The 27,972-nt window shown below is 39.5% G+C and overlaps 1 protein-coding gene across 1 annotated transcript; it reads right to left on the bottom strand.

The window, feature by feature from the left end:
• Positions 1-10,355: 10,355 nt before the first annotated feature.
• Positions 10,356-17,976, bottom strand: MEOX1 (mesenchyme homeobox 1). Its single transcript, XM_009817263.1, has 3 exons — positions 17,526-17,976; positions 11,331-11,503; positions 10,356-10,478 (listed from the first exon to the last, which is right to left on the bottom strand). The coding sequence occupies exons 1-3, from the start codon at positions 17,974-17,976 to the stop codon at positions 10,356-10,358; spliced, it is 747 nt and encodes a 248-aa protein (XP_009815565.1).
• Positions 17,977-27,972: the final 9,996 nt, after the last annotated feature.

Raw genomic sequence — 27,972 nt, 5'->3', positions numbered from 1 at the left:
TTCTCTCAGCTAGGTCTAGAAAAGATATGTTACTCCTGGATATAGAAAAAGCAGTATTGCAATTGCTTTTATAGGGACCATGGGATTTGACAAAAAAATATAGGATATTCTAAACTATATGGGGTATCTAGACATGCTATCTGGGGCATCTACAATACCTCCTAATATTGCACAGCTAATCAAAGAACAGTGGTAGCTTCCTCTAAAAGGCATAGGTTGCTTGTATCTTTTCAGTGCGCGTACATAGCTGGCTATAGCATGTTTGCTTATGTTTATCATTTAAGCTGAGAATTCAGACACAGCTCTTCTAGCAGTGTTTACAGTGTCAATCAATGGTCCTGTGGCACAACCATGAGCTGTGTGTTTTGTTGAAGCTGGCACCGTTTTATCCAACACTAACCACCCAGCTTAATGAGAAAGGATAGGCAGAAGCCAAATATGCAACAGCTGAGACAGTAACTCTCTACAACTAAAGATTTAGATTATGTCTTGGCCAAGATGTACACCGAAATAAACTTTGACAGAACACAGCCATATCCTGTGTGGGACTCCTCTCCATCTCATTACTCAGTAAAACAAGGTTGCCTTGTCAGGCCTGATCCAGAGCATTTCCTGTCACAGGAGCTGAGGCTAGCATTGTCAGCACGTCTCTAGAGACCCACCTTACCATAGCAATAAATGGTGCAGATAGAGGCTGCCAGCACAAAGAGTAACACTGAATAATGAGGAGAGGCCAGGCTGTTGGGAAGTTCACACAGATAGCTACCCTAGATTTTTGTAACTCATCTTGAAAGGATCTCTTTATGCTCCAAACAGCTGAAACACGGTGCTGCAAAGTTGTTTCTCTAGAAATTAATGGTCACAAGAGAAAGTTGAAATGCCAACTTAATTGCTTTTATCTAAAGAATTCAAAGTGATTTTTAATAAGAAGGGGATTTTGTGAAATGTAGGTTTTGATTTTTTGTTAGGTTGGATTAATCTTAATTCCAGAAGTCACATACCAAATGTCTTTTGTGTGCACATGCTCTCTCTCTAGATACGTATGCTTATGTGTAGATATTTATCGTGCTTTTGCTGTGCATCTTTGCATTTCACTTTTTTGACCAATTGCTTCTCCAGATTATTAAATATAGAAAAAGAAGCATCCAGGTTTTTTCACAGGTTTCCTTCATAGTTGGCGTTCTTTTAATAATATTCATTTTGTGACTACTATCCACTACCTGATAGCATAGTATAGAGTTCTTGGGAATGCGTCAAAGTAGCATGTTGGAAGAGGTGTGAGTTCCATTTGCTCATTTTCAGAACTCCCACTTTGGGGGATGACTTAGGCTGGTTATGCAGGTTGTGTACCCAACAATGCTCACCCATACTGCTTATCTTTGGTTATAATGTCAAAAGAGAGAGACAATCTCTTAAAGTTCATATGCCTGCCACCTGAATTTGAACAGCTGGCTTAGTGAGAAGGGTATGATTTCTCTCATTTCCTCTGCAAGATAAACTGCCTGAGGATTTATAAGAGACTTTATAGGTCAAACTAGAGAGCAAGCAGCCAAGCGTAACTGTATAGGAAAGCTGAGAGATGCACCCAAAACACTAATCTTGACCATTTTCTGGATGCCCTTTTGGACTTTTTAAAAATTGTCTTTGGCAAATCTGTTAGTTTCTTTTTCAAGATGGAGACCTGTCTCAGGCTTCTGGAAAATGACATTTGCCATAAATTCCTGAGACTGGCTTAGAATTCTCTGAGAATTGTTGAGGTCTGCACTGCTCTGTTTTCCTCATCCTAAGACTGGCTGTTTTTTATGATCGTGATAGAATTATTATAGTTTCAAAAGGTCATGTGTATTCTCTTCTGTCTATCCATACCAGCTGTATTAAGCTCTACCACCTTCTTTAGACTGGTCCGCCAGAAGGAGCTGCACCAACGTATATTTTCTAGAAGATACACTGCCCTAATAGTAGAACTACGGTAGTCCTAGTTACCGTTCCACCTATCAATCCCAAATATATAATGCCGCATTTATCTGTTCATCTTTGACATGACTGGTGTTTCCCTAGATTAAGCCAGCTGGAATGCAGGGTCCTCTCACGACCATTTATTTTTGTGTGACTGAATTTGCTTGTCAACTCATATACTTTCATCTACTCACAACTTCATACAGACTAAATCAGATTTGTCTCTAAGTTGCAATTAATTATCAGGAGGAATCTCATAGCTGGAGCTGACACATCACAGCTTGAAACTGAACTCCAGCCCCAAATAGCTCCAATTTTCCTGAAAATGATAAAAACAGAGTAGTCTTCTATCTTAAAATCTTAAACCTGACCCAGGATGCAAGTGTCAAACTGTCTGGGACCCTGTTATTGAGGCTGGCTTTAGAACAGGAGATGCTTAGAGGCTCTAGTGCCAAATTGTGGCCCTCTTAATGTTGTAGCCACTACAACACTCGGGCTACAAAGGGACTCTGGATTGCCTGCTCAACCCCCAGTTGTGCAGGTTTGAGGATGCATTGCAAAAGCATTCTCCAATTTCATACCCCCCTCCTCACACTCCAACACTTCTGAATGCCAGTACTAGATAGCCTACATGATAAAGAGAGGCCTTGTCCATCTCCCACAACTTTAGTACCTACTACATAGGAGAAAACTGTCACAGGAAAAGCAGGTCAGGAAAGGCAGGTAATGAATGTCTAGTGATGTGATTGTAACTGGTTCAGACTTGTTGTGCTCAGGGGGAAGGGAATAATTATCTGCCTCAGAAGGGTCACAAATGTCTTTGGTCAAAGAGCAGTGGTTCTGCTTGAGCAAATCCTAAGGACAGACAGCAACTAGATGTGTCTTGCTTGCTCTCTTTTAGCACCTTGTTTTCTCAGCCCTCGCAATAAGCCTCTTGGAGGAGAGGTAGAAGGTATCACAGCTTTTCTGAGTTACAGCCAGCCAATTCAAACAGCTCTACCCTTGGGGTGCACGACTCTCCCCTCTACAATCTTTGCCTCTTACACACTGTCAGGGAAAAGTATGAGCAGGTGGTTTAACAAAACAGTAGCAAGGATATGCCACAGCTTTAAAAAGTGTTTGAAGGGAAACAGAGCTGTTGATTCTAATTTTTCACTTTGCTGTCTCCATAATGAAATCCAGTCCTACCCACTTAAGTAATACCTTATGAAAAAGGAAGTGTCGTGTTTTTATTGGACACCGTTTGTTACCAGCCTTGGTGAAAAGTGCAGTTGTGAGCAAGTATCCATTCCTTAGGCCTTTCACCAGCTTGTAACCTTGACAGAGAAGGGCTTCTTAGAAACAGAGATTTGCAGCAGCAGGAGTTACTTTTTCCAGGGCCTGTAGTGACAGGGCAAGAGCAACAGTTTTAAACTAAAAGAGGGTAGATTTAGATTAGCTATAAGGACGAAATTCTTTACTATGAGGGTGGTGAGACACTGGAACAGGTTGCCCAGAGGCATTGGGGATGCCCCATCCCTGGAAGTGTTCACGGTCAGGTTGGATGGGGCTTTGAGCAACCTGATCTAGTGGAAGGTGTTCCTGTCCGTGACAGGAGGGTTGGACTAGATGATCTTTAAAGGTCCCTTCCAACCCAAACCATTCTGTGATTCTATTGAGATGACAAAGTTGTAGGAAATTCTCCAACAGGGTGCCAGTTCATGGATTATAACAATCACACTAGTCATATCAGCAATTTCAAGATTATCTTGGAAAGGCTATTTCTGAAATGAAGTGCATAGGAAGTACAATGCACCTTTTCTGTGTGGAGCTCCCAGGGTCTTGCCTATGAAACTGTAGATGTTCTTATCCACTATAAGGCTATTTGAGTGGATACACTACTCACTGTTGGGAGAATGTTGTTTAAAATGGCATGAGATGTTTCTGATCAGTCAGTCACAATTAGTGATATTCAGGAAAAAACCAAACAAGATGAACAAAAATAACAAGACACACTGAGTCAGTCACTGGCTGGTACTTTGCTACTTAGAGTGTTATGTGCAGGGTGTTTAAACCCTTTAATGGCAGAAAACCACTGGGGAGAGAATTTACTCTGCCAGATCGCTATGAGGTGCAATTCTTCAAAGCACAAACCTCTTCCATAGGCTAACCATGGGCCTGCTGATATAGAACTGCCACACAGTTCCTCCAAAGCCCTGTTGTATTCAGAAATGAATAAAAATGTTTCCAAAATAGCAATCTGTCACTGTCTTAAGCTCTGGTGATACCACACTTGTTTCATGGACCATGTAATTCTAGGTAATTTTCCACAGTCCCTTAGTGGTAGTGATTGCTGAGTATTTCTTTACATGGGACAGGTTGCTCTCAGGGGCTGGAAGAGCTTTGGCAATGATATGTGCTCTAGCCAAAAAAAAAAAAAAAAAAAAAAGGCAAAATTATTACTGTGCATTTGCTATCATCAAACCATAGAAAATATGTTCCCATGGGCTGTCTACCCTGAAGAATACCTGTCTGTCATTATTGCTGGATTTGTCCTTGCTCCTGTACTAAAACAGACTGTAAATAGAACAATCTGGTTTATCCTGCAACATAGACAGGGTTCTCTTATGAGAGGTCTGTGCTGCAGGAAAGCAAAAGAGGAGAAGAGTGTTTTGTTACTGCTGGAGTTCCTGGCATGACAGTAAGGCCTTGCAGACATCTGGTTTGGCACGAGATGGACGGTATATAGCCAAGCACAGCAGCAGTTTAGCACATATTGAAAATCCAATTTTTGTCTCTGGATCTAGGATGCAGTAGGTTTCATTTACAAATCCTTTTCTTGCATTTAATTGATAATAGTGACAGTCTGGTAAGACAGACATGCAGAGGAAACGTACCAGAATGTTGTTCCACTCTGAGGAGTTACTTTCTCCAAGCTGTTTCTGTGTAATCTTCATTATACTTGTATTTCTAAGGAAATGATCTGTTCTTTTGAAACAGATATTCTGAATATAAGCTTGTCTCAGGTGTTTAAAAACAGCCTTTATTGTTCAGCTCTGAAAAAAACACTAGAGTTAACAGATGAGGCCAGCATGACAACTTCTACAGAGGGATTGTAATTTAATAGTATAGTAATTTCATAGCTGTGCACAGATTCAGCTATACATACAGTTAACCATTACTAGCTTCGTATCTAGTTTATTACACTAGTTATTACTGTTGTAAAATTTCACTGAAGCACTTGACTGGATGGTGTATAGTGTCATCTCCATGAGACACCTGTAATGTGTCTGCAAACATTTTGACCTGAAAAATGACCAAAGTAAATAAATAAAAATAACCAGAACATTTGAAATCAATAGCTTTTCTATTTTGTCATATCTTTGGCAAGCTTCTGTATTCATTTAGGTATTCAAAGTTCCAGAAATATAGCTCCTGAATAAGTACCATCTAACTCCAGGCAATAGCTAGAGACTTTCTCCCAAGTGTAACCCAGCCAGAAAATGACTGACTTCAAGTCTTGTCCTTGCAATATAGTACCAATGACAAAACTAGCAAGCCTGGAGTGCTTCCCTTCTATCTTAGCAGGGCATTGAACTAACTACCATGGGTTCATCTGTCTGTACTGCAGTTGTGCTTTTTTTTTTTAGTTTATTGCCTCGAAGTATGAAATTCAATCCCCTTCCTCAAGGGAATTTGTCAAGAGTGAATGATAGAGAATCATGTATTTTGCTGGAAGGCTCTTTATCTGTGTCCTTTGAATCATATAATGTATAAGACATCATTAAAAAAATCTCAAATGATAAATACTTATTCACGTATGAGTAGGAGAGCTCATCACAGAAGTCTAGATCTGCAGTTTACTTGATTACAAACCATGCAATGGTATTCTTAGACACCAGCTAGAAAACTAGATCAGGAATTCATAGTAGCATCGTCTTCTAAAATCATACCCTTGCTGCTAAGACTCCTGATCTCTACTAAGCTGATTTAGCTGGAGGGGGTGGGGAGTGGGGGGTACAGTGATTCTTTAAAGTTATGGATCATCTAAAGTTTTTCTGCTGGGGTTGTGGACCTGTCTAAGACCTTTGTCAGGTGTACACACACGAGTACGTGCATCCTTAGTTCCTTTGGGTTATTTTTAAGTTGTCCAAGTAGCTCCATTGATTGGAAAAGTCACTAACTTAATGTTGTAGAAAGATGCAGAGAAACTGAGGGCTAACAACAGAGAAGTCATAGGATGCAGAACTGTGTAAAACGAATCAGGGCCTATGCTACGTTGGCATCTGGCTAGGTAGATAAAATGTCCATAAAATCTATGACTCCAAGGAAAGTGCTTCTCTTCCTGTATTTAGAAGAGGCAGCACAGATATAAAGGGCTACAGCACATATTTTTGTGTTTATACCGATATCCCCATTCCCTGTGGACTATTTGCACTGGCCTTATATGGGAAGAAAGTCTTGCTTCTCTGCTTGCATGTGCTTCCTGTGGAAGACCTGCCAGACCTTTCCAATGTTATGTGGGTGATTGTGTGCTCAGATTATTTATTGAGAATCAGGCATGGGAAGCATTGCCAAACATCCCCAGGTAGCTCACTTCCCTTCCGTGAGGAGAATAAAGCCTGATGTGTATTTCTGCGAAAAATAATTGCAGGTCAGAGATTTTGCTCCCAGACGACAGACTTTGCCTGAAAGATTCTTGGCACCAGCGGTTCAGGGGTCAAATGCTTTGATGTCAGGAGTGAAATGTTCCTTCACAAAACACTAAAGTCTTAGAATAAGCAGATGGTTTCATGCGGGAACTGCCTAAGCATGAATGATCTCACAGGTGACTCATACCTTATTTCTTAAAAGCCAGAGCAAGAACTGTTTAGGAGCTGTAATTATGGGTAAGGACTGAGATCCTATTGACTAGCTTTTTAGTGAATTAGGATGCAATATACTGCCATTGACAGCTTCCTTGAAAGGGAAGATTTATTAGCCTTCTTTCTGGGTGAGGAGCTGATTTTAGTTTATGTTGGTAGCCAAGGGCCCAAAAGTTTTAATTGCAAAACAATCTGATTCTGCAGCTTCCAAACTTTCTAACTGCAGTGAGGTGATGTACAGTGGGTAATTGGCTTAAGAGCTTACAAGGAAATGAGTAACAAAAAACTGCCCCAAGGTGTTTTGTATTCCTGGAAATGAGGGTAGGATGTCTGAGTTAGCACCGGAGTTCTTCACAAAACCAGCTTGCTTCAGTTTTTGCCGAGAGCTAAACTAGGGAGTTTAGTCAGAAGCTTAATCAGAGGGCACCAAGGTTTAAGCAGAGTTGTGTACATTTTCTGCTCTTAAAGTTACAGTAAACTGTAGCTTCTTCTCATCTGTGTATGGGCAATTTTTTTAGCCAACTAGTTTTATGTAACCTGAATAGTGAGGTTATTAACCTGTTATTAACATCAGATTTGTAACCCAAATAATAGTGCTCTGTCATAGTACACCTCAGCTTATTGCTGCTGGAGTAACAGGCATCTGTCCATAACTTCCTGTCTGCAAGATCTCCCACAGAAATATCGTACCTTTTTGCACACAAATGTCCTGGGAGGAAATTGAGGGTAATGTTTCCTTACCATAAAGATCTGAACAGGCAAGGGTAGATCTAGCTCAGAGAGAGCACATGCATACTCCTAATTATTTTAACTGATGATTTATTAATTATTAATTTGCATTAAATGCAGCATTCGTTTAAGCTTATGGTGACAAAGTGCACATTTTTTTTTTTTGCAGAGATAGGTGGACTTTTCAGGGGTAACAGTGCTTGCTGAATATCTGTCTAGCTGGTCTGAGAAGTAATGGGAATACCCCTTTAATACACTCACAGGATTTATGTAAGTCTACATCCATGCTGTGATCACAGCATAGTTTGTGCAGAGGCCCTATGAAACATCAGTGATGCAGTTTTCTTTTTTTTTCCTTTGGGGGGTGGGGCATTGTTTTGTTTTGTTCATAGTGGGTAGGAGTTGTAAGCACGCTGCGAGTAGTATGGTGTGGGAAACCATACAGTAACACAGTTAGTTCCCTTACCCTACTGCTTGGCGAGTGTCAAGCTGCTGCTGTTGCGGAGTGGCTTGAAAGCGCAGTGTCCCTCGAGCTAGTAAGGAGTGTCCTGCAAAGCAGGGTCCTTGCTTCCCTGTGCATAAAAGTCAGTAAGGACATCCTGATATTTCATTGTTGCCGTGGAAGACTGAAAGAATTCTCAATCTTCAGTTTGTCAGATATGTAATGGATTTAATGACTCTCTTTTAATGAGAGATTCTCCTTTCTACCTATAGGGTTTGGTTTGAAGCGGAAAATACCTAGTATAGGTTTTAATTTCTCAAGTTTCTTAATTTTTAAATAAATTTCCTTAAAAAAATAATTCTTTTCAAAGAATTTTTTTGCGCAAATATATACTCTAAACTGTTCATTATTTCATCTGTCAAACAGAGTTTGGAAATGTTAAAGAAGTAATGTAGTAGATGTTTTTTCTTAGTAGATACAGTAATCAGCTCTTTGAAAAGAATACAGCATCTCTGTTCCAAAAAAAAAAAGTGATATTTATCTGTTTTGAGGTCTTTTACAAGTGAAATAACCACAGATAACTTTATAAATGTATCACTCAGATATGCAACTTTATATCCAGCATATCTGCAGTCTGTGTTAAACCCCAATAACAATGCATTAGAGTAAGGTGAAAGGAAGATAGAATACCATAGCTGCAAATAATGGTTACCTTTCAAATATTTAAACCGAAGTTTCAGTATTCTCAATAGTCATAATGTGATATGCTAGTGTAAAATTCTGTTTAAAATATGGCATTAGTACATTAAATTAAAAGACAAGAGAAATGAAAATAGACACTATGCTTTTCTAAAACTTCATAATTTTTATATACTACAAGTTTTGGCTGAAAGGGGGGATAATTTCAAATGGAAGTGTTCTTGAGACTTCTGGTGGTGCCATGGCAGTTTATGGTTCTGTATTAGAAAGCTTCTTTTGCATATTTTTTATATTAGAAGTATGGGCAGTTGGCTGTGCCAGCTTTATTGGCTTTAAAGATTGCTGGTAAAGTTTCTTGGTGTACCCAAACCCTGTCAAAGGCAGAGGTGATCAAAGACACAACATGTTTTGAAAAGCACAGATAACTATTCATTTATATGAAATATTTGATCAGTCACAAACACTAAAAAAATTTTCACAGAAAATAACCTATTAATGGGAAGTTCTTTGCAAAAAGGGTTAAGTTGGTCACTTAACTGTAAATTTCATAAATCCAGATATTGATTTAGAAGAGGAAGTACTGAGTGTAAATCCACACAATACCTAGATTAACAGATGTTTTTATATGTAATTTAAATATACATATGTTTATAGCTGGAGGAAAGTTTTGTCTCCAATGAAAATCAAAATGAGAATTTGTAGACAGTAAACTCAGTTAAATCTCTCCAAATAACATTGTTTTCTGCTTCTCTTGACAATCCTGAATTTACAAAGTAAACCATGGGTTTCCAGAGAGATTCCATAAATCCAAAAGAAATGCAGCACTAAACAGTAGCTTTTCTTTAGTTAAATAGATTTAAGTGTTGAAAACAAAATAGTGATAGCTATTGAGTTGAGGGCATAATCTCTGCTGTACCTGCTGTGACATTTGGTAATGACTGCTTTGAAAAAATATTTGTAATTGAGATCTAGCAATTTAATTTCAGGATGTACAGTAAGCTTGGAAGACATCTGACTCTGCAAATTGCTGCCATCAACAAGGCACCTGTCCTCTAAGACTGTCAATGTGAAAGCTACCTCTTCTGAAACTGGTAAGCAGAATTTTGTGTATATAGTTTTGGTCTCAGATTTTTGTTTTGTAATCTTACTGCCTAGCCATACAGATGTTCAATTCATACTGCAAGAAAATTCAGTGATTATCCAAGTATTTATTTCTCTTAAAGTAAGGTACAAGGAAGATGTACCTTGTCAAGTCCAAATGCAGAATGAATAGCTGTGACCAGGGAAAGGTTGGATGAGAATACAGTTGCATTATCACTTGCTGAACCCTTTCTTGCTAACTGACAACCTGTATTTTCTGAGTGTTTGAGAGCCTAGACAACATTACTCCTGGTTTATATTCAGTGTTTGTTTAGTTTATTCTGAAGACACGTCTGTGGTAGTAAGACAATTCCAGAGAGAGTTAAATTCTTTCAGACAAATATCAAAATCATGCCCTCCTTTGGCTTTTTCTCCCTGTGTTCTTTAATTGCCTCTGTAACCTAAAGCATCATACACCTTTTAGAGACTCAGGGCTACAGGTTTTGCAAGCAAGATGATCTCATGCTGTAGCTGACCCAGAGCAGCGTTGCATCCACTTTCTGATCAATTACTTTCTCCATGCTGCTCTCCCATTGCTGCAAGGACTAGTCAGAGCTGGGGGAGGCAGCAGAGTCCACATCTTCCATGTCATGTTCATGTGGGGACGCTGGTTGCCCGCCTTTAACACGCTTCCACTTCATCCTTCTGTTTTGAAACCATACTTTGACCTGAGTGATAAAAAGGAAATAATTACTTATTGCCTCAATCTGAGCTGTATAAGCAGACCTATGTGTGTATCAATAGACTGATGTTTTGTGGAATTCTAGAAGAAAAGGTGAAAGGAACCTCACAAGTTTAAGTAATCCATCTCTCTAACAGAGGCAGGAACAATTCTTTCTAAACTGTTCCAGGCAGATGTTTCTCTGAGACCCACAAATGTACTACAAGTGCTTTGCCTAGAATCTGTCTTTATGTTAACTAAGCATGTCAATCCAACGGGCACAGTGCATCTAATGTGTGCTAACATCCAGTCCATCCGATCTAATGCTTCAGGAATTGTAATTTGCTTCACTTAATTGAGCAATTCCTCTATTGTCCACTAAGCTTTGTTAAGGAAACCCTGACTGTGATCACAATGAGAGAACAGAAATATCTCTTTCCATGAAACTCGGCATTTTTATCTTTCCTTATGACCTCAAAATACTACCTGACCCAGGAAGAATGCATGTATCAAACATATCATTCTAATAATTTCCTGGTAATTGCAGTCTAAGGTGATATCCATATTCCATCTGTAAGCCTTGACATATCAGTATGTACCAATGAGTCGTGGGAAACAGCTCAGTAGATATCAATTATTCCCAAATGTGTCTTTAGTTTAGATACATATAATTACATTTACTAGCTACTTACAGAAATTTTTAACAAATGTGTTTTAAAAGAATGTGGAGGCTTTGTATTAAAATACCTCTGTGCCATTGCAAAAGTACACCCTCGAGTAACATATCTGGTTTTTAGCTTTAGGGAGAAGTTGTGGGGGAGGAAGAAGAAGCTTGGGGAGGCAGAGTTTCAGGAAGTACTTGTCTCTCGGTGAGATCCAGGTTCACAGCTATCTCGTATCTCCTGAGCCTCGTCAGGTAGTTATGGTGGGCAAATTCAGCTTCCAGCTCCCGTAACTGCTCCTTTGTGAAAGCTGTCCTTTCCTTCCGTGATTTGCTGCTTGTTTCTGCCTTGTTGCTTGAGTTCTGCTTTTCTAAGAGGCAAGCACACATATTGTGTAATTTGCAGTTACATTGTTCTGTGTGAACGTGTGTATTGCAGAGGTTTGATATAAACTACTAATTGAAGTGCTCAGTGGAAGTTTTAAGAAGTTTGTCATGCCCCCTCAAGCTCAGCATGACTTATCAGTGTTGTCAGTCTTGGGTTCAAGAGGACAAAGGTGGGACAGCTCAGAGTCAGAAAGGGGTGTATTGTCAAAACTGCAGAAGCACAGGCCTGGGTCTGCAAGGTCTGAAATGAGCAGCTATGGGAAGGAAGTTCTTATTCCTTGCTATCATTGCATCAAAATAGTTTCCTTCCCCACATCTTTACTTTCATTCCTTATATACATACTCTCAGTTTCCTCTGATCTACCAAGCAAAGGGCAGCAAAGCTAGCACTTTGTGTATATGGTGTGTTACATGTTATGAGTGCATGGGGATGACCTCTGATGCAGGGCGTAAGGTAAAGTCGCATAGTAAGTACCCTAAGCTAGCATGTACCCTGGAAATATTGTGTGTGTATGTAGGAACATGATAAAACAAGCAATAACAGAGAACCACTGTTCTTTGAATTGGCACACGATACTCCAGACTTTGAGCTTCTTCTAATCCTTGCTAGATGAAAACTACAAGGAGATGTTTTATCTGGGTGCATGATTGGCCTCAGTATCATCCTTGTCACTGTGCTGCCCTGAAAAAACTTTTTTGCTATTTGTGCACTTGGCTGCAATGTGGTCAAGAGTCATATTTCAAAGCCAAATTTCAAGCCATAGCCCAAAGGGATGCTGCACCAATTACGCTAAAAAGCAAACACAAATTGACTTTGCCTGAGATTGTGGCAATCTTTTCTCTTTTTGTTTATTTCTTTTATTTTATTTTTTTCTCCTGTGTTCTTAAAATTGGTGAAGAGTTGTGAAGAATCTCCAAGCAATGCAAGGAAAAATGCCCTTGTTTCAGTGAGCAAAGCCCAAACTGCCAATATTTCAGAGTCAGTTTTACAAGTTCCTTGACTCTTTCTCCCTTCTTGCTCCTGTGGTGGGCTAGATTCCCTGAACTGAAGATCTTAGTAGGTTTTTTGTTATGTTGAGGATTAATTACTTAATTTTTATGTGTAACTAGTGTGCAATGAAGTTCCGTGTGTCCTAGCGCATAATATTTCTACATAGAAATGACGTACAAAGTGGTAGCAATGAGCTCAACATGCAGCATCATCTTCTAGATGTCCCTTTGGTTGCCAAAGTAATAAAACTGGAAAAATCTGTCAAGTGTGGCTGTAGGCTTCATGATTGATCTAATCTTAGCTCTGTCCATCAGAAATAGAGAAATCAAACATAGCTTCCATTAGTGGTATGTGCACAGGGACCAGTGTATCACATGCTGCAGCTGTACTGCTCTCTATTTCAAGGAAATTAGTCTTGTTTGCATCAACATTGGTTTTGCTACTTATACTTCAAAAATCCCCAAATAAAGTTGGGGAAAGTACGAAAACAAAACATCAGAAGTTTTTCCCCATGCTTTTGCCCATAGTTGTACAATCCCTTTCATTCTCATCTCTTATCGAACAAACACACCATTACATGTTTCCCAAAGGCTAACAAATGTGACTTTTGAGAGAGTGGTGGGGAAGCGGGATTTGAATTGTGGATCCCCTGCTGGGAACTTTGCCACCAGCTTCTGGGAGCCTTGGTGTCAAGGGCTTCCCCCTGGGTCTCTGCTCCCCTAGCAAACATGTGGAGGGGTGAAGCAGCTCTCCAATGCCAATACCACACTGCAGGAACTAAAGCCACCTTTGTCAAATTAACCTGGGATAAAAATAGCTAATGCAACTGAATATACATCTGAGCTCACCACTTAGCCCTGTGCGAAGGACTTCCTTTCTAAGGGGCGGTTTTGCCAGTCTTCATCTCCAAAAAGCAATGTGAATAATTTTAAATAGCGAAGTATTTCTGGGAACAGAGCAGAATGTGCAGCTTGGATCCTGTCATCCAGGCTGTGTGCCACATGGTGTTGTAAAGAGACGTATGGTTTTGTGATATTCCAAAAGAGGAAATTGGGCCTAGTTGCTTTGGAGTTTTGACAACAGAATGTGGAAAATGGCAAATGTTGTGTGCAAGGACAAATCAGCTTGGAAAAATTTTCCTACTGTACTGCCAGTTTAAAAAAAAAAAAAAAAACCTGCTGCTTAGGAAGCACAGAAAGATCTGTGTCTCTACCATGAAGCAAGTACACTTCCAGGATCCCAACCTGTTTAATTGTGTTGTTGAACTGAACAGCTGCCTTTCCCCAGGGCTGCAGCAAAATATGTATAGGAACCCAAATAGTACATGTTCCTATGCTGTAAAATTTCCAAAACAGTGTCAGACACTAATACATACATGTGTGTATGAAGTGGCAACCTGTTCCCTGCAAAACAATGGGCCAAATTCAGCATTTGGAGCAGGTCAACAGAAGTCGGCTTATGCTGATTGTAAGCACAAAGCAAACTGAATCAGAATCTGGTCTCATGAAGTAGTACTCACTCTGCCTCACTGGGTTGAACTGGTCTACTGACAATAGCCAGTAAACAATGCTTTGGAGGAAGGCATAAGGACTCTGCACTGTGCAGATACAGGATTTTTGGCACCACAGAGGGTACTTTATTGCTCAGAGAGCAGCTTATGCACAGAAGTACGGAGGTCACTAACGCCTGTACGTGGAGGATTCTACCTGCTTGTTAGAAGTTTGTGGTGATCCACAGCCCAGATCAATGCACCTGGTGTTTGTTATTCTGCAAACTACTGTCAAGGTCTGCGATTTTTCCCTCAGTAGAAGAAAGTAAAATAAAAACACGAAGCATCTGAACAATGTTACTTTTTCCCCCCGTACTAAAGACTTTGGGGACATATATATTCTAAGCGGTGAAATCAAGTAGTAAGACACTGATAGCTTTTGCTGTTATGGAACATAAAATTCTGAAAGCTATCAGGAACATTGGCCAAGTAAAGTGACCTCATAAATAGAGGATTCATTTGGCAGCTGATGATAAAGTATCCAGAAGTAACTTCACTGGGCACCTCATGGAATAATGCTCAATTGAGGGCTATGACACATGATGTTCTGCACCCAGACCACTTTAAACTGATCAGGGACTTGCCTGTACTTTGCTTTTCAGTCCTTCTCAGGTTATCTGGTGCTATCTACTCTTACCTACTGCTTTTTATGCCCCCATGACTGTAAATAGGAATCGCAAGCTTAGAAAATCCTCCTTACAGTCAGTGGCAAGACTAAGAAAGGTTGGCAGGTGGGAATTCAGATCAGTTCTACACATTTTAATACAAAGTTTTCCAGAATTCTTCAGTCAAGGACATTATTGTATGTCTAACGTTGTTAAGGGAGTCATTACGCGCTGTTAGCGCATTCTCATTTATACTGCAACCTCACTAACATTCTGTATTGTTTCATTCACATAAAATAAAGCTGTCTGAGTTCTATTACATATTATGTTACTATTGTTGGACATCTGGGGACTTTGAGTGCAGAATAATGCAAGTACAATTTAGGACAGGCCAGACAGAAACTTTATTAAAACTTTATTTGAAAATGTTAATGGCTGTGGCTTGTGGATGGACAGCAGAGGCAGCTGTGAAAGCTAACACTAGGTTAACTTCTATCTTCAGGTCATTTGGTGAGCCTGTGAAGTCAAGACTGAATATGGCATCTAAATAACTCAAGTCTGTAGAGGGAGGGGAGGGAAGGGTGTGTGCATGTTTATCCATGAGTACGTGTAGTAGATGCCACTGTTGTTATTGCCACAACAAAGCCATTCTTTAAATGTTCTTAATATAGCCGTGCTTCAAAGAAAGTTTTAAAGATTGACAAGCTTTTTTATTATTTGTACACCGTTCTGCTTATTTGTCTGAGAAGTATGCTTATTTTGGACTTTTCTCAGAATGCTCTGCAAAGAGCTGTATTCCAAGATCTTCATCATATATCTTGTAACAACTAGGGTCTTCACAAGAACCAAAGGTTTTTGCATGCACTAGTACAAATCATGGTAATGCTGTATCTATATTGCAGTTCAGGTTAAATTGGGGTGGATAAGGCAACAACTAAAAGAAAATAGTTTATTTTGTAGGTTTTGTCTTCAAGTGATTTCAATATATTTTTCTTTTCTAGCCCAGCCTCTGAAGACAAGGCTCTGGGTACCTAGATTTTTTCTAAAGAAGTCAAGGAAAATTCTCAAGAGGAGAGAAAAGACTTACATTCCACTTAGAATAAACAATCAGTATGGGATATGTCCAGCTGCATTTTTGGAACTGCTGTAAAAGTGAAGGAAATCACAATAAAATTGTTCATAGACTTTCCCCTTATTTGTTTTACTTTGTCTGGGGACGGAAGGAAGGAACAGCTTGCAGGAGGGATATCAAAGAATTCTATCTGCTGTCTGGTAATCAAAGAAGGGAGTGAAATTAAAAGCCATGGAATCCCCTTTGGGATGTTTTCATTACTCTGCATTCGCTAGAGTAACAACTTGTACAGACAGCAACAGTTGCTAGAAGGTAGGAAACACCATACCTTTCAGTGATGTCATTGCTTACAGCTGTCCTATAAGGAAAAGTATATGGGACAGCAGCAAATATGAAAAGAAAATGTCAAGGGTGCTGGTAATGGAGAATAGAAGGAACAATTGTCTTCTACTTAAAACAAGATGATGTGCTTTGGAATCAGTCTCTTTAAGAATAAGGATATCCCTCTCATCCGAGTATACTGAAATCTGCTGTTTACCTATGACTAGCAAATGTTTTAATAAAAGCATTGTTGACTTTTAAATTTTTTTTTTTTAAACTTCTTTGCAGTTGGGTTTTTGGGAAAATTTTGCCCCAAACATGCTTTTTCAATAGAAATCAACTTAAATTCTACAAAGCTGGGTTTCTAGATGACTGAGGGGAGTAAACTAGATTCTGGGCATGAAGAGGTTTGGAATATTTAGTTATTTTATGTGTTCCCTGACAGCCTATTCATATTGGAAGAGAACAGAGATTAGGACTAATTGTGTGACAGAGAGAGCACAAATACAAGGTTGTTTAAATTGCAAAATGGAGAAAGGAAAGTAGAATTAGAGGTGGCTCTTCTGTGGCCGACCTGTAAAACCTAAACCCAAATAAATATTTTTATTGCTGTGTTCTCTACCTGTAAAATGGGGATACTGGAAAATATTCCCCAGGGAAAATATTCCTGGGAAAAAGGACACTGTAGCTTGTAAATGAATACTATAGCAAATGAATGCATATAAGCATCTTAATTTTTAACAGCTTCCTTAGGAGAAAACAATTTTATGCATATTTCACATACCTGGATTTGAGACAGCAGCAAATCAGAGGTTATATAACTATGAAATTATTGAATATTGCGCTGTAGAAAGAATGTGTTTTGCTAGCTAGGATGGCAATGAAAACTCTCTACGTTTTCTGCATTGCTGGACATTGTAATGATGGGCAAACTGTTAGTACCTCCTGCTTTGAGGTAAAAACATTTGATATTTAGTGAGGCCAAACAGAATTTATATCTAAAGTGAGACTTTGCATCTTGTACTTCTTACCATAAACTGAGATGTCAAAATCCTAGTATAACATTTCCAACTAGCACAGGCAGCTCAAGATGAGGGATCTTTGCTCTTTGACTGCCATTCTCTTATGCTTGGACAAATGGCAGGTGTGCAATATATAACTCCACATCCTAGGACTTTCAGCTCAGTGTATACATGCCATGTGATTCCTGTTTAGTTACAGCGAATGTGCATTGTGCTGGTGAGTAAAATGCCTGGTTCAGTAAACAAGATCTGCAGGAGTGAAATACAAGCACCAGAAGTCATCAAAGAATAAGCCATTTAGTTTCAGTGTTGTTATTGTGTAAGTTTCCCCGGTCAAGAATTACAAAATATTTTCCTCATCAGCTTTATTTCTTAATTCCTAAGCTTACAGGTGCTATCATTCTATAGCCTGTACTATCCCCCAACCCTGATTTCATATCACCTACCTGAGTTTTCCTTTTTTCTTTTGGATGACTTTTTCTCAGTCTCATTTGTAGTATTTACTGGTACCTCACCATCTTCATTCATACCCACTGCCGCACTCACTAGATTTGGGCTGCTGCCTTCTGACTCCCCAGAACCCAAGGCCAGTCCTGGATTTAGTCGTCTTCTGGCCTCAGCTGGTGCAAAATGCCAGTCAGAGTGTTGGAAAGAGGGGTGCTGCTCCACAAATGCCCGTTCCTCACGTGGGAAGCTATGGGGAGCAGTCACCAGGCAGGAGGTTGAGAAATCAGAGTAAGTAGCAAAATCTGATTTTTGATGGAAGGAGAATGGTGCTGGTGAGTAGTGGTTAAGCCCTGAAGCTGTAGTGACATCCGCATGGGTGCTCCGCAGGCACCCCCAAAGTGGGGCAGAAGGTTGTGGACTGCGCATGCAGCTGCTGCTGGTGGGATCCATTTGCTTCCAATCCTGTCCACACTCCAGTGTTCGTGACTGGTTATAGCTCAGGCTTCAAAATCAGAAGAGGAGCAGAGGGGAAATCTTCCAAATTTTACGGAATAGATTTCCTCCCTAAACAACAGTTTGTTTGTGGGTTTTATGCTGTTGCAGATTTGTTACTTTGGGAACTCTTCTAAGCGTCTTCATTGTTCCAACTGGAAAACAGTAACCAGATCTATGCAGTGATTGCCCTGAATTGCTTCCCAAGGCCTGAAGCTTGCTTCCTTGTGAAGTGCTGGACATGAGTGAAACACTTTTTAAATACTGTGCTGGGGAGAGAGTGACAAGTTTGTGAAGTGAAATGTGAGAGAGGGGAGGGAGGGGTTAACGTACATACACTCAGTCCCTCCAACCGAAGCAAAGCAGGCAACTATTAATCATCTGAAACCTTATATGCACATCTAATGGGATTTGCAGATGGAGTCTTTTAAAGAAACAATGTCTGTATTTTTTTAAAAAGGGAAAGAGCAGCACACAAAAAAGGCTTTAATGTTTCCCTGTAACACTATGAAGTTATTTTTATTGCACTGTTAACAAAATTCCCCAAGTCTTGGATTTGGAAAAAGCCCTTACACAGGATTTAACAGATGCCAAATTTCAAGAACTAAAGTGGGAAATAAAAGTAAGAAAGGACTTCACTGATTATATATAATTTAAGGCCCAATCCTAAGTTTAAAAAAGTATTAAACCTGGCTTGTGCACACATGCAATGTTTTGAATGATTTTTGTTTGGTTTTTTTGTTAGCTTTGTAACACATGTATTTGCTGAAAGTTGGAGTTTGCTGCCAGTGGCAGTTGTTCTTTCTGTGTTGTACTTTCCAGGGAATTTTCAATATGCCACTCCTTCCTGCAAGGAAATCTCCTGCTTTTATGCCAATGGAAGACATGTTTTTCATCTTTTGTTGAAAGTTTTACAGTTTTTCCTAACAGGAAGCAGATTCTTAGACCCTAGAGCTATCACAGTTGAAAAGACATTAACAGGGAATCTGTTCTCAATCCCTTTTTCACAGAAGTGTGGCAGCTGGGAATGCCCAACACCCTGCTATGCTAGGGTTACTGCAACTTCTTTCAAAGTTGTTCTCTGTGTTTTTCAGGACAAGTTATATGTGCTTGTTTTCCAGAATCTGCTTGCAATCATTTCAAGTACTTATTCCCTTAGGCCTTGCTATATGTTGTGTGCACCTCTTTCCCTTTTCCTACCATTTGTGTGGGGTTTTGTGTTCTCTCATAGATACAGACATTAGCAGATGGACACGGAGCCTTCATTTTTCACAGGGGCTTAAATGATACTTCTATTTGTATAATTCAGAATAGTAACATTTCAAGGAATCGGGCAAAAAAAAAGGAAAAGGTGTGTTTATCCAGATATATCTTTTGGTTCTTAGAGCTTGGCCTTTTCCAAGAAATCAATTGGATTTAGTCCAGATCTTTCTGAATGAGAACATCAAATTCTGTTCTATCATGTGAATCTTGACTTTCTTGCAAAAGACTAAGTATCTGATACCTAATTTATGTCCTAGGAAGAACTCTCCTAAGTACTTAAATCTGTTGCTGTGTTGTATTTAGAGAGTAAACATTAAAACATATTTCCTACTCACTGGCAGGAGGAAAAACCCCCAGACTGCTCTTTCTGACAGGCCAGGTTATAATGAATTTATAAATGCTGCAAATGTTCTGGGCACTGGCAGAATCTGAGTCAGAGTCTAGAACTTTTTGCCAAAGCAAAGCATTTCATTCACGTTCTCTGTGTGTGTTGTCATATGTATAACACACACTCACTTCAGTCGCACAGGTTATTAGGGGTTTGTATGAATTCAAGCCTAGGTCTGTTGTTTTTCAGTCCTACTTTCAGTCTACAAAATGATCTAGCTAATTATGCAAATGTTTATGTCCTTGCACATATACTTGGGGGCACAGAAGGGCAGGGAGGATTGTCCATTACTCTAGTATTCACTTCAGCCAGGAATAGCTTTAGGCTCCCATTCTGGAATCCCCATGAGGTCTGAGCAGACATCTATCTGTAGGGCATGACTCAATTCCTGCACATCACTTTGCACTGCTTGGACCCTGTTTTCCCAATGGAGCTCTCGCTGTTATTCCTGTCACTTCAGATGTGGGAAAGGGAGATGGCATAACCTTCCCAAATGTGAGAACCCTCAGGTCTTGCATTGCTCCAGCACCCTCTGCAGCTGGTGCTGTCACTCAGCTGCTCTGCAGGGGCCTGTTTGGCCTCTACATCTTCCTGACACTTCATTCCTGAAAGAAGAAAGAACAACAATCCTCCCCTCTTGCTAAATCCCATTTGTTGGTTGAGGCAGCCACCTTTAACCTTCGTAAAGTCAACATCTCTTCAGTCAAGCACTGTGTTGGGTAGAAAAAAATGGCATGGACAACGATTGGTTTTTGTAACGAATGCGAATTCCCATACGAAGCTGAAGGCTGGAAAGTGGGGATTTGTCTTTGAGCTTTCTATCAGTCCTTTCTGTGTCTCCCTCAGGAAAGCATTTCTCAGCCATCTCACAGACAGAGAAGCTTCTGAGCTCTGGCTCACCCTGAGACCTTGCACAGTAATTTGCATAACTTCAGGAAGGTGAAAAGACACAAGTTGTGCTATGTCTTCACCTCCTTTTTCTGGCAAGGCAATTTTCTTTCTCAATAAAGACAGACCTGAACCATCTCATGCCACTTTAATGTGGCCCTCTTCTAAATCAGCTTCACGCTTGTGCTGTTTCTTGGAACACAGGAGCTCTCTGGGGCAGGAGCCCTGGTCCCACTCTGCTTTTGCTGCACCTGACCCAGTACAAGTGTGTCTGGTGCTTTTGCACTTGAAATCCAAAGTGATTTCTTACATTACAGATTTTACTCTCATCGCAACACAAAGGAAGATTTAGCTTTGCAACAGAGAGACACTTGCTAGATGCTTGTCTTGTCAGAAGTTTAAGAAAAATTTACATGCTTGTCCTGGAGAAAGCTCTACTCTTGAAATTTTATGAGCTACTACATTGCAAGTTAATAACACCCTTCATTAAAAAATAGTGCTCTCCAAACTTTTTTTCAATAAATCCTAAACAATGCCATTCTATGACCTGCCATGCATGCAGCTGAAGTAACTGGGAAAGTTTTCCTCCTTGCGGGTACTGGACCAAGACTGGGGAATTCCTTGTACATAGAAGAACTCTTGTTATTAACTCCATTACACATTTTAGCACTGATGAAAGAAAGCTGGAGAGCAACCAATAGCCAATATGAAATTTGGGAATCTGCTGCTTAGTTGCAGAAGTTAAAGATGGAAAAAGTTTATTAGCTTACTTCGTCTCCCTCTAGGTAGTTGTTTTATTGTTCTCTACTAGACATTTTCATAGAATCATAGAATGATTTGGGTTGGAAGGGACCCTGAAGATCATGGAGTTCCAACCCCCCTGCCACAGGCAGGGACACCTTCCACTACACCAGGTTGTTCAAAGCCCGCAGGCTTTGAAGGTTGTGGAGGGAGCATCCACAACTTCTCTGGGCAACCTGTTCCAGTGTCATTTTCTAGGATATTGCCCAGACCCAAGTAACTATCACAGTTTCATTCTTCCACTTTCCCTTTGGGGAAGACAATTCTTCCCTCTTTCCTAGTGTCTAGACTCAGTTCTCGCTTTTACTGACTCCATCTCATTATTCTGAGTAACAACCTGTTGGCACTGCACAGGTGGAGAGCAATTATTCAAGCAAGTTTTAAAATCTTGTGGTATCTGTGATAAGCCACCTTAAACACAAGCCATATGTATTTCAGACTTTTAATCTTTCCTCTAAGTCAATCACTATAGCCTCTTAACCGTGTTTCTGGTGCTTTGAATTCTCTCCAAGTTGCAGTGCTAGGAATGAACATTCACTAGCATCAAGCTGAGATTGTTGGTTCAGTTTCTCTCGGTGAAGAAGGGAGAATAATTTCTGAAGGAAACTGCAGCACTGCAGGATCATGAAGCTCAGTTTCCAAGGGATTATGTGTGAGATGTTGTGCTCCCCTATGCCTAGAACCTCCCTTGTATATGCTCCCGAGTGTTGTATATCTGAATATATAAATAAATATATAAAGAATGAATGTGATGTTAGGCTAAAAGCCATTGCAGCAAGATGTTCAGAAATAGAGATGAAAAAAAATTATACTGCTGCCTGAAGCTGCTGTATCAGCAAAGATGCAGGGGTAAGTGCACTGATCCTGATACAAGATTACACTCATTGGCATGGCAGATGCTCCTGGAGACAGTTCAATATTCCATTAGGAAGTCATCTTCTGCCACACAGAAGTCATTACAAGGTGAGGAAATATTGTTGTTGACTATTCACTGAGCTACTCCTCCTGAGCTGTTCTCATATATAGGATTGTCATTTGGCAATCTCGTATTTGTTCTGCTTTCATGAGACTGTGAAATTAAAATAATGTGTTGGCATTGACACATGAACAGGGAAGAGGGAGGATGGGGAGTCTAAATAAAAGGCTGGAGCTGGCCCTGGGTTTGCCTCATCCGCTGGGCATTTTTGACATGTTAAAGTATTGCCAAGAATGGATCGAAATGCCCAGCATCTCTGAAGTTCATTTTCAGGGGCATTTTGCAGACATGCTTCATGAATATTTAGAGTTCTTATTCTTACCTGGCAGAAACAAGTTAGCTTTCCAGAGGCTGAAGAAGTAGAACCACAGTTGGAGACTGTAGTTCCCTTTTACAGCTGAGTAAAAGCCAAGCCAGTAAGACTTGAGGCAGAAACTTTGTACTGACTAGGTGATACCTCCTACATCTGATTGGTTAAGCTTACACCTGCTGAAGTCAGTAGGGCATAGCCATTGACTCACATGGGCAAGGATTTGGCACCATTGCTTGTCTGCCTGGAGAACTGAAAGTGCTAAAACTAGCACCCAACTGAAAATACTGAAACTGAATCTTAGGCCTCTCTTAACTGCATGTGTGCTTATGAAGACAACTCAGCGTCCAGCATTCATTCTCTTTTCCACTATAGTCAATGTGAGTTCTCTAGGAAGTGAAGTACCATGCTAGCAGAAAATCTTTTTTGCAAGAATAAATGGCTTTAGCATACGCTGCAGAAAGGTCTCAGCTGTACTGAGTTTCATCAGATATATCTCATGGCAGGAAGTAGAACTGCAGTAGGGATTTTCAGCACTCAGGACGCTGTGTTGAGTCAGTTATGCAGTGAGTCTCCCTAAGGGTCTGCTCACACACTAAGGCTGTTCCGGTTTTGCAGATTATTTTATACATGGCGAGCTCGAAGAACTTGACGTGATTGTATGACGTAAAGCCCATTTTCACTTCTGAGGGAAACAACTGGCCAGTGAAGCTTGGAGATGGGTTAACTGAGGCATAGAGACATCAAGCAATTCACTGAAGGAAGCTTTACTTCTTAATAACAAGATCTGGTCTACTTTCTAAAAAGGAAGTGACTTATAATTATAGTTGAATTCTAGGAGACAGGACTCTATCTGTTCTTCATTTTGTATCCCTAAGTAGCTAATGTGGTATATAAGGATAGATCTACACTGCAGTTCATATGAAGCTCTGGGTTACACTACAGGCAGTAGTAGAGTTTAATGTCTGACACAGATATATCTATGTGACTAAAAAGCACAGCAGCTGGTTTTGCAGAACACTGCACGTGCTAAAAATTGCTATCACATTTGTTGTGACTGTTGGTTTGTAGGTATTGAGAATAGAGATGTCTATACCATCATGGTAAATAGTGCATAAACATAGTGTGCTGGAGAAATTATGGTCTATGTGGACAGGAGAAATGTGTGGTAGGTAAGGTAGTAAGCATCCAGAGAGTGAAGCATGAAGCAGGAGAGAGAAGAGGGGAGAATTAGGCACTTGAGAGCTTTGCTGAATCTGAACTACCCCAGGAGAGACCCAGTGGAGGGCAGAGGATTGGAGAGGGCTGTGTCAAGGACAGAAACAGCAAGCAACTGTGAAGGAAAGAAGGGAGCTGAAACAGCAATGAGAGTTAGAAAGGAAATGCCAAGGCCAAAGATGGGCTCTTTGGGTCTATCAGCCTTTTTAAGAGTTTTCTCAGCCATTCTGAAGGAATAAAAGAACAGAAAAAGGGTAAAGCTTAGACTAATAGAGGTAGTGTACCTAGAAGGGAAAAATTAAGAGCTATGTTGTTAAAGAGCTATGTTAAAACACATTAGATATTGGACAAGACATCAGGAAATGTTAACTTGTATTTTGCTGTAATGCCATATGACAAATTAGTCCAGTTTAAAAGGCCTGTATTTGCAGGAAATCAGTATTAATTTTATGACAATTTGGGGGAGCAGATGTAGAGAGTGAGAAAGTTTGTATTCCTTCTTAAAAAAAAAACAACAAAACCAACAGCTATTTTGTAACAGTGATTTCATGGTTTTATGGAGTATTTATCTCTCTTCTACCTAAACTTCTAGGAAAAGGTTTTTGATCAGTTTGTAGAGAGCATTCAAGCAAAAATTATATGCAATGTCATAGAAATAATGTTGGAGAGAAGATGCCAAACAACCAGCTTCTCAGTCTGAAATAGTATAATGAATATTTTAGGTTATGTGAGTAATTAATACTTTTAGCCCTGAAGAGTTTTACCAAAAGCACAGTACACTTAAAAAAGATTACAATACTATTATCTGGTTTTGGACATGTTTTTGTCATAAAATAATTTTTATGCTTCAGCTGCAAAATTTGTAAGTAGATTAAACCAGGCATCTGTTGCATTTCTTGAGTTTCGAGGCAGTGTATTTGCCACATACTGCAACACTCCTGATTTATTTTGCACACAAAGGTGACTTGAAGGGTATGTACATGGAATTAATATTTTCTTAGCCTAGCACATGATCTGAGAACAAGCCATTCAAGAGGAATGATGGATTAAAACTATAAAATCATATTAAAAAAATGTTTTTGTAAGCAAATTTTGAAAATATGATTTTTGAGCCTGTTAATCTCCTAGATTAATGTTGTAGCTGCACCTTTGAGAGATACAGGCAACTTAATGACCAAGTATATTGAATCAAGGTGATCGGTTGCTTCCGATACATTAATTAAACTTATCACAGAATCAGATAAAACTCTATTCAGTGTCTCCATTTTGTTCTCCTCTGGATGGTTCCTTTGCTATGCAAACATGGTACACAAAAGCTGTATCTCAAGAGTGATCTTATTAAAATGCTTCAGTTTATGTTGATTTAATGACTTGAGTTTTTCTTCTCTGCATCTTATTGCACTTGTTCCATTCCAAACAGTTGATTAAAAAGAGAAGGGAAGTTTTGTCTGGCTGGTTTTCCTTCCTATTGCTTTATTCAAACTTGATACTCTAGCAATCATGAGAAGTGACCATAGTATAGCATTTGGGGATCTTTCACCTGATTAGGTGGTTGAATCTGTCCTATGCCATTTAATTTCTTCCCAACCCAGATGTTGTGCACCAGGTTAGGATTGATTGTTGCCATGTAATCCATCTGCTTTGACTGTAGGATTGGCAGAGTCTCAATAAAACTAACCAAACATAAATTGAACCGAATGCATACTTTCCTATTTGTTCATATCTATAGCAGCTAAAGCATGGATTGAAGAATTGTATTGGCTATTTATTTAGTCTTTGTTGTGGTGAGTCATTTGCAAATTGAATCTGACATTCTCCTGACAATATGCTTGTAATGTTCACAGTTCCAAATAGACCAAAGTGATTTTTCTGATTGATTTGCCCTTTCCTTTTCTACAAAAGCACTTGTACATTCTAACATTTGTCAATCTCTCTACTTAATTTTCTACAAATTAAAGTACATGCAATAACGCACTCACTCTGAACGCAACAGTATTTTAAAATACCTTGCTTTTTTCCTCCATTTATATATCTTCATTCCCTACTGCTCTGTTTCAGTTCATATATCCATTTTTTTTGCAGTCTTCAACTTCTGTCCTGCTGCTGCTGCTTGAATTTTTCACTTTCCTTAACTTTCTCAGGTTTTCCCCTAAATTTTTAAAGGCATCTCTATGACCTTAGCAGCATGATTCCCTTTGAGATTGGAGCGTGCTAGTATAGCCTTCATTAGTTGGCAGGAGCTGTACGGTCAAATCACTGAGCAGAAATATTAAGGCTTTTTTCCTTCCTCAGTCTCGTCTAATACTTTAACTGAGATTCAGTGTCTGACTTGCTCTGCAGATGGGGAGCTGGCATCACTACCACAAGAACTTCTAATTTAATGATAATGTTTCTCTTAGCACTAAGTCATTATTTCCGGTATTAATTAAATTTGATGGCTTCACAGTCGTGGAAAAAAACTGTTTCAGGTACAGGAAACGTCAAGATGTTTTCAGAGACACTTATATGATAATTTATCTTAGGACAGAGGGCAGTAGAAACAAAATGCAGAAGAAAGAGGTGGCCAGCTTTAAGTTTGCAGTAATATTAAAAGGAAAAAACACTAGCTGGAAACAGCTTGATCATGTAACACAATGCATAATCTGTCCATTTTAACACTTTTTGTTTGAAAGATCAGGTTCTTTTATTTTGTTTTTTAGCTGTTTGTATTACTATGTTTAGTACAACAAGGGGTTTGGGTTTTAGGAATGAAAGGTGTGATAGGAGTTACAGGCAAATGATGGCAAACTTGGGTTAACTGGATTCAGCGGGTTTGCTTGCAGGAAGAACTTAGTTGCATCTGCAATGATTATATTGAATAAATGAGCTCTATCTTTGTCTCACCGTTTCTGAGTTTGTTTTTCCCTGGTAATTCTCTTGTACCAGGGTAAAAACAATATCCCAGCTCTTCTCACTGAAGTAGTTGCTACCTCATCCTACTGTGTAAGTGAATAAGAAAGCTGATGATCAAAAACTGAAGTCTGCAGAAGACGAGTAAGCAACTAGCAATATTTGAGCTCTGGAGAAAGAACCTCTGGCAGACACACATTGTGACAATGTCTTGTTCCTAAAAAAAATTAACATGAAACCATAAAAAAAATTGGTGGTGCTGCTGTTGTTGAAACTGGGAAACCTGACACAGTAAATTCTAGGATGGGTAGATGTGTACATGTTTTTCTTGTACCTTGGATCTGTTCCCACCTCATTTGGATTTTCTCATGCACTTTGTTTAAAACATTGTCTTTCAGTTTCTCTCTACTGTTAAGAAATGAATATGAATGAAAATAGGTAAATATATATCCATGTCTTGAGACTTAGCAATTACAGGAGGCAAACTATGTTCAGTTGTTTCAGCAGCTGTGTGCTAAGCTGTGCTAAGGGAGCAAAGGCCTCTGCTTGCAAGTCTAGACACCAACTTCTGTATTCCTTGCTTGTCTCTCCTCTTTCAGTTTTTTTTCTGGATTTCAGGCCCAGTGCCATGTAAAGATGAGGAATATCCTTTCCTTGAAAGGTCATAAAAGCAAGCAGTGTCTCAGCTACAACATTAATCCTTAAGACAAAAAAGACCATTTGCCAAAAACTTTGATAAATCATCTTTTTTAACATAATGAGTCCTGTCTTTACATTGTGCATGCTGTTGTGGCTATTTCATGAAGCGCTGAATGTCCTGAATGAGGTCCCAGACACCAGAAGCTTTCTATTAAATCAAGAATATTTTTTTGAATCAGCAAAGGAACAGTTAAAGGGTTTGACGGGCAAATATTTTGAAAAATACAAATTAGCTCAACTTCTGGCAGATTGCAAAACTCATCTGTTGTTTTCATCAGACCACACAAAAGAAACAGGAACCATGGCATCCCCAAGGAACAGATAGGAACAGAACATTGAACCTTTCAAACCATTTTTTGTGGGTATAGATTAACAAATCTCTCCTTATACTTTAGTGCATGGTTCATGCATTTTGAGGTGGGACAGAGTGCAACATTTTAATTTTGAGTTTTTGTTGTAATAAGAATACCATATGTTTCTGGAGATCCTAAATAAATGAATTTATAGGATTATCTGCCAAGT

The sequence above is a fragment of the Gavia stellata genome, chromosome 28 (genome assembly GCF_030936135.1).
Source record: "Gavia stellata isolate bGavSte3 chromosome 28, bGavSte3.hap2, whole genome shotgun sequence".
Taxonomy (NCBI): Eukaryota; Metazoa; Chordata; class Aves; order Gaviiformes; family Gaviidae; genus Gavia; species Gavia stellata.
This window is presented reverse-complemented; position numbering and strand designations above follow the sequence as displayed.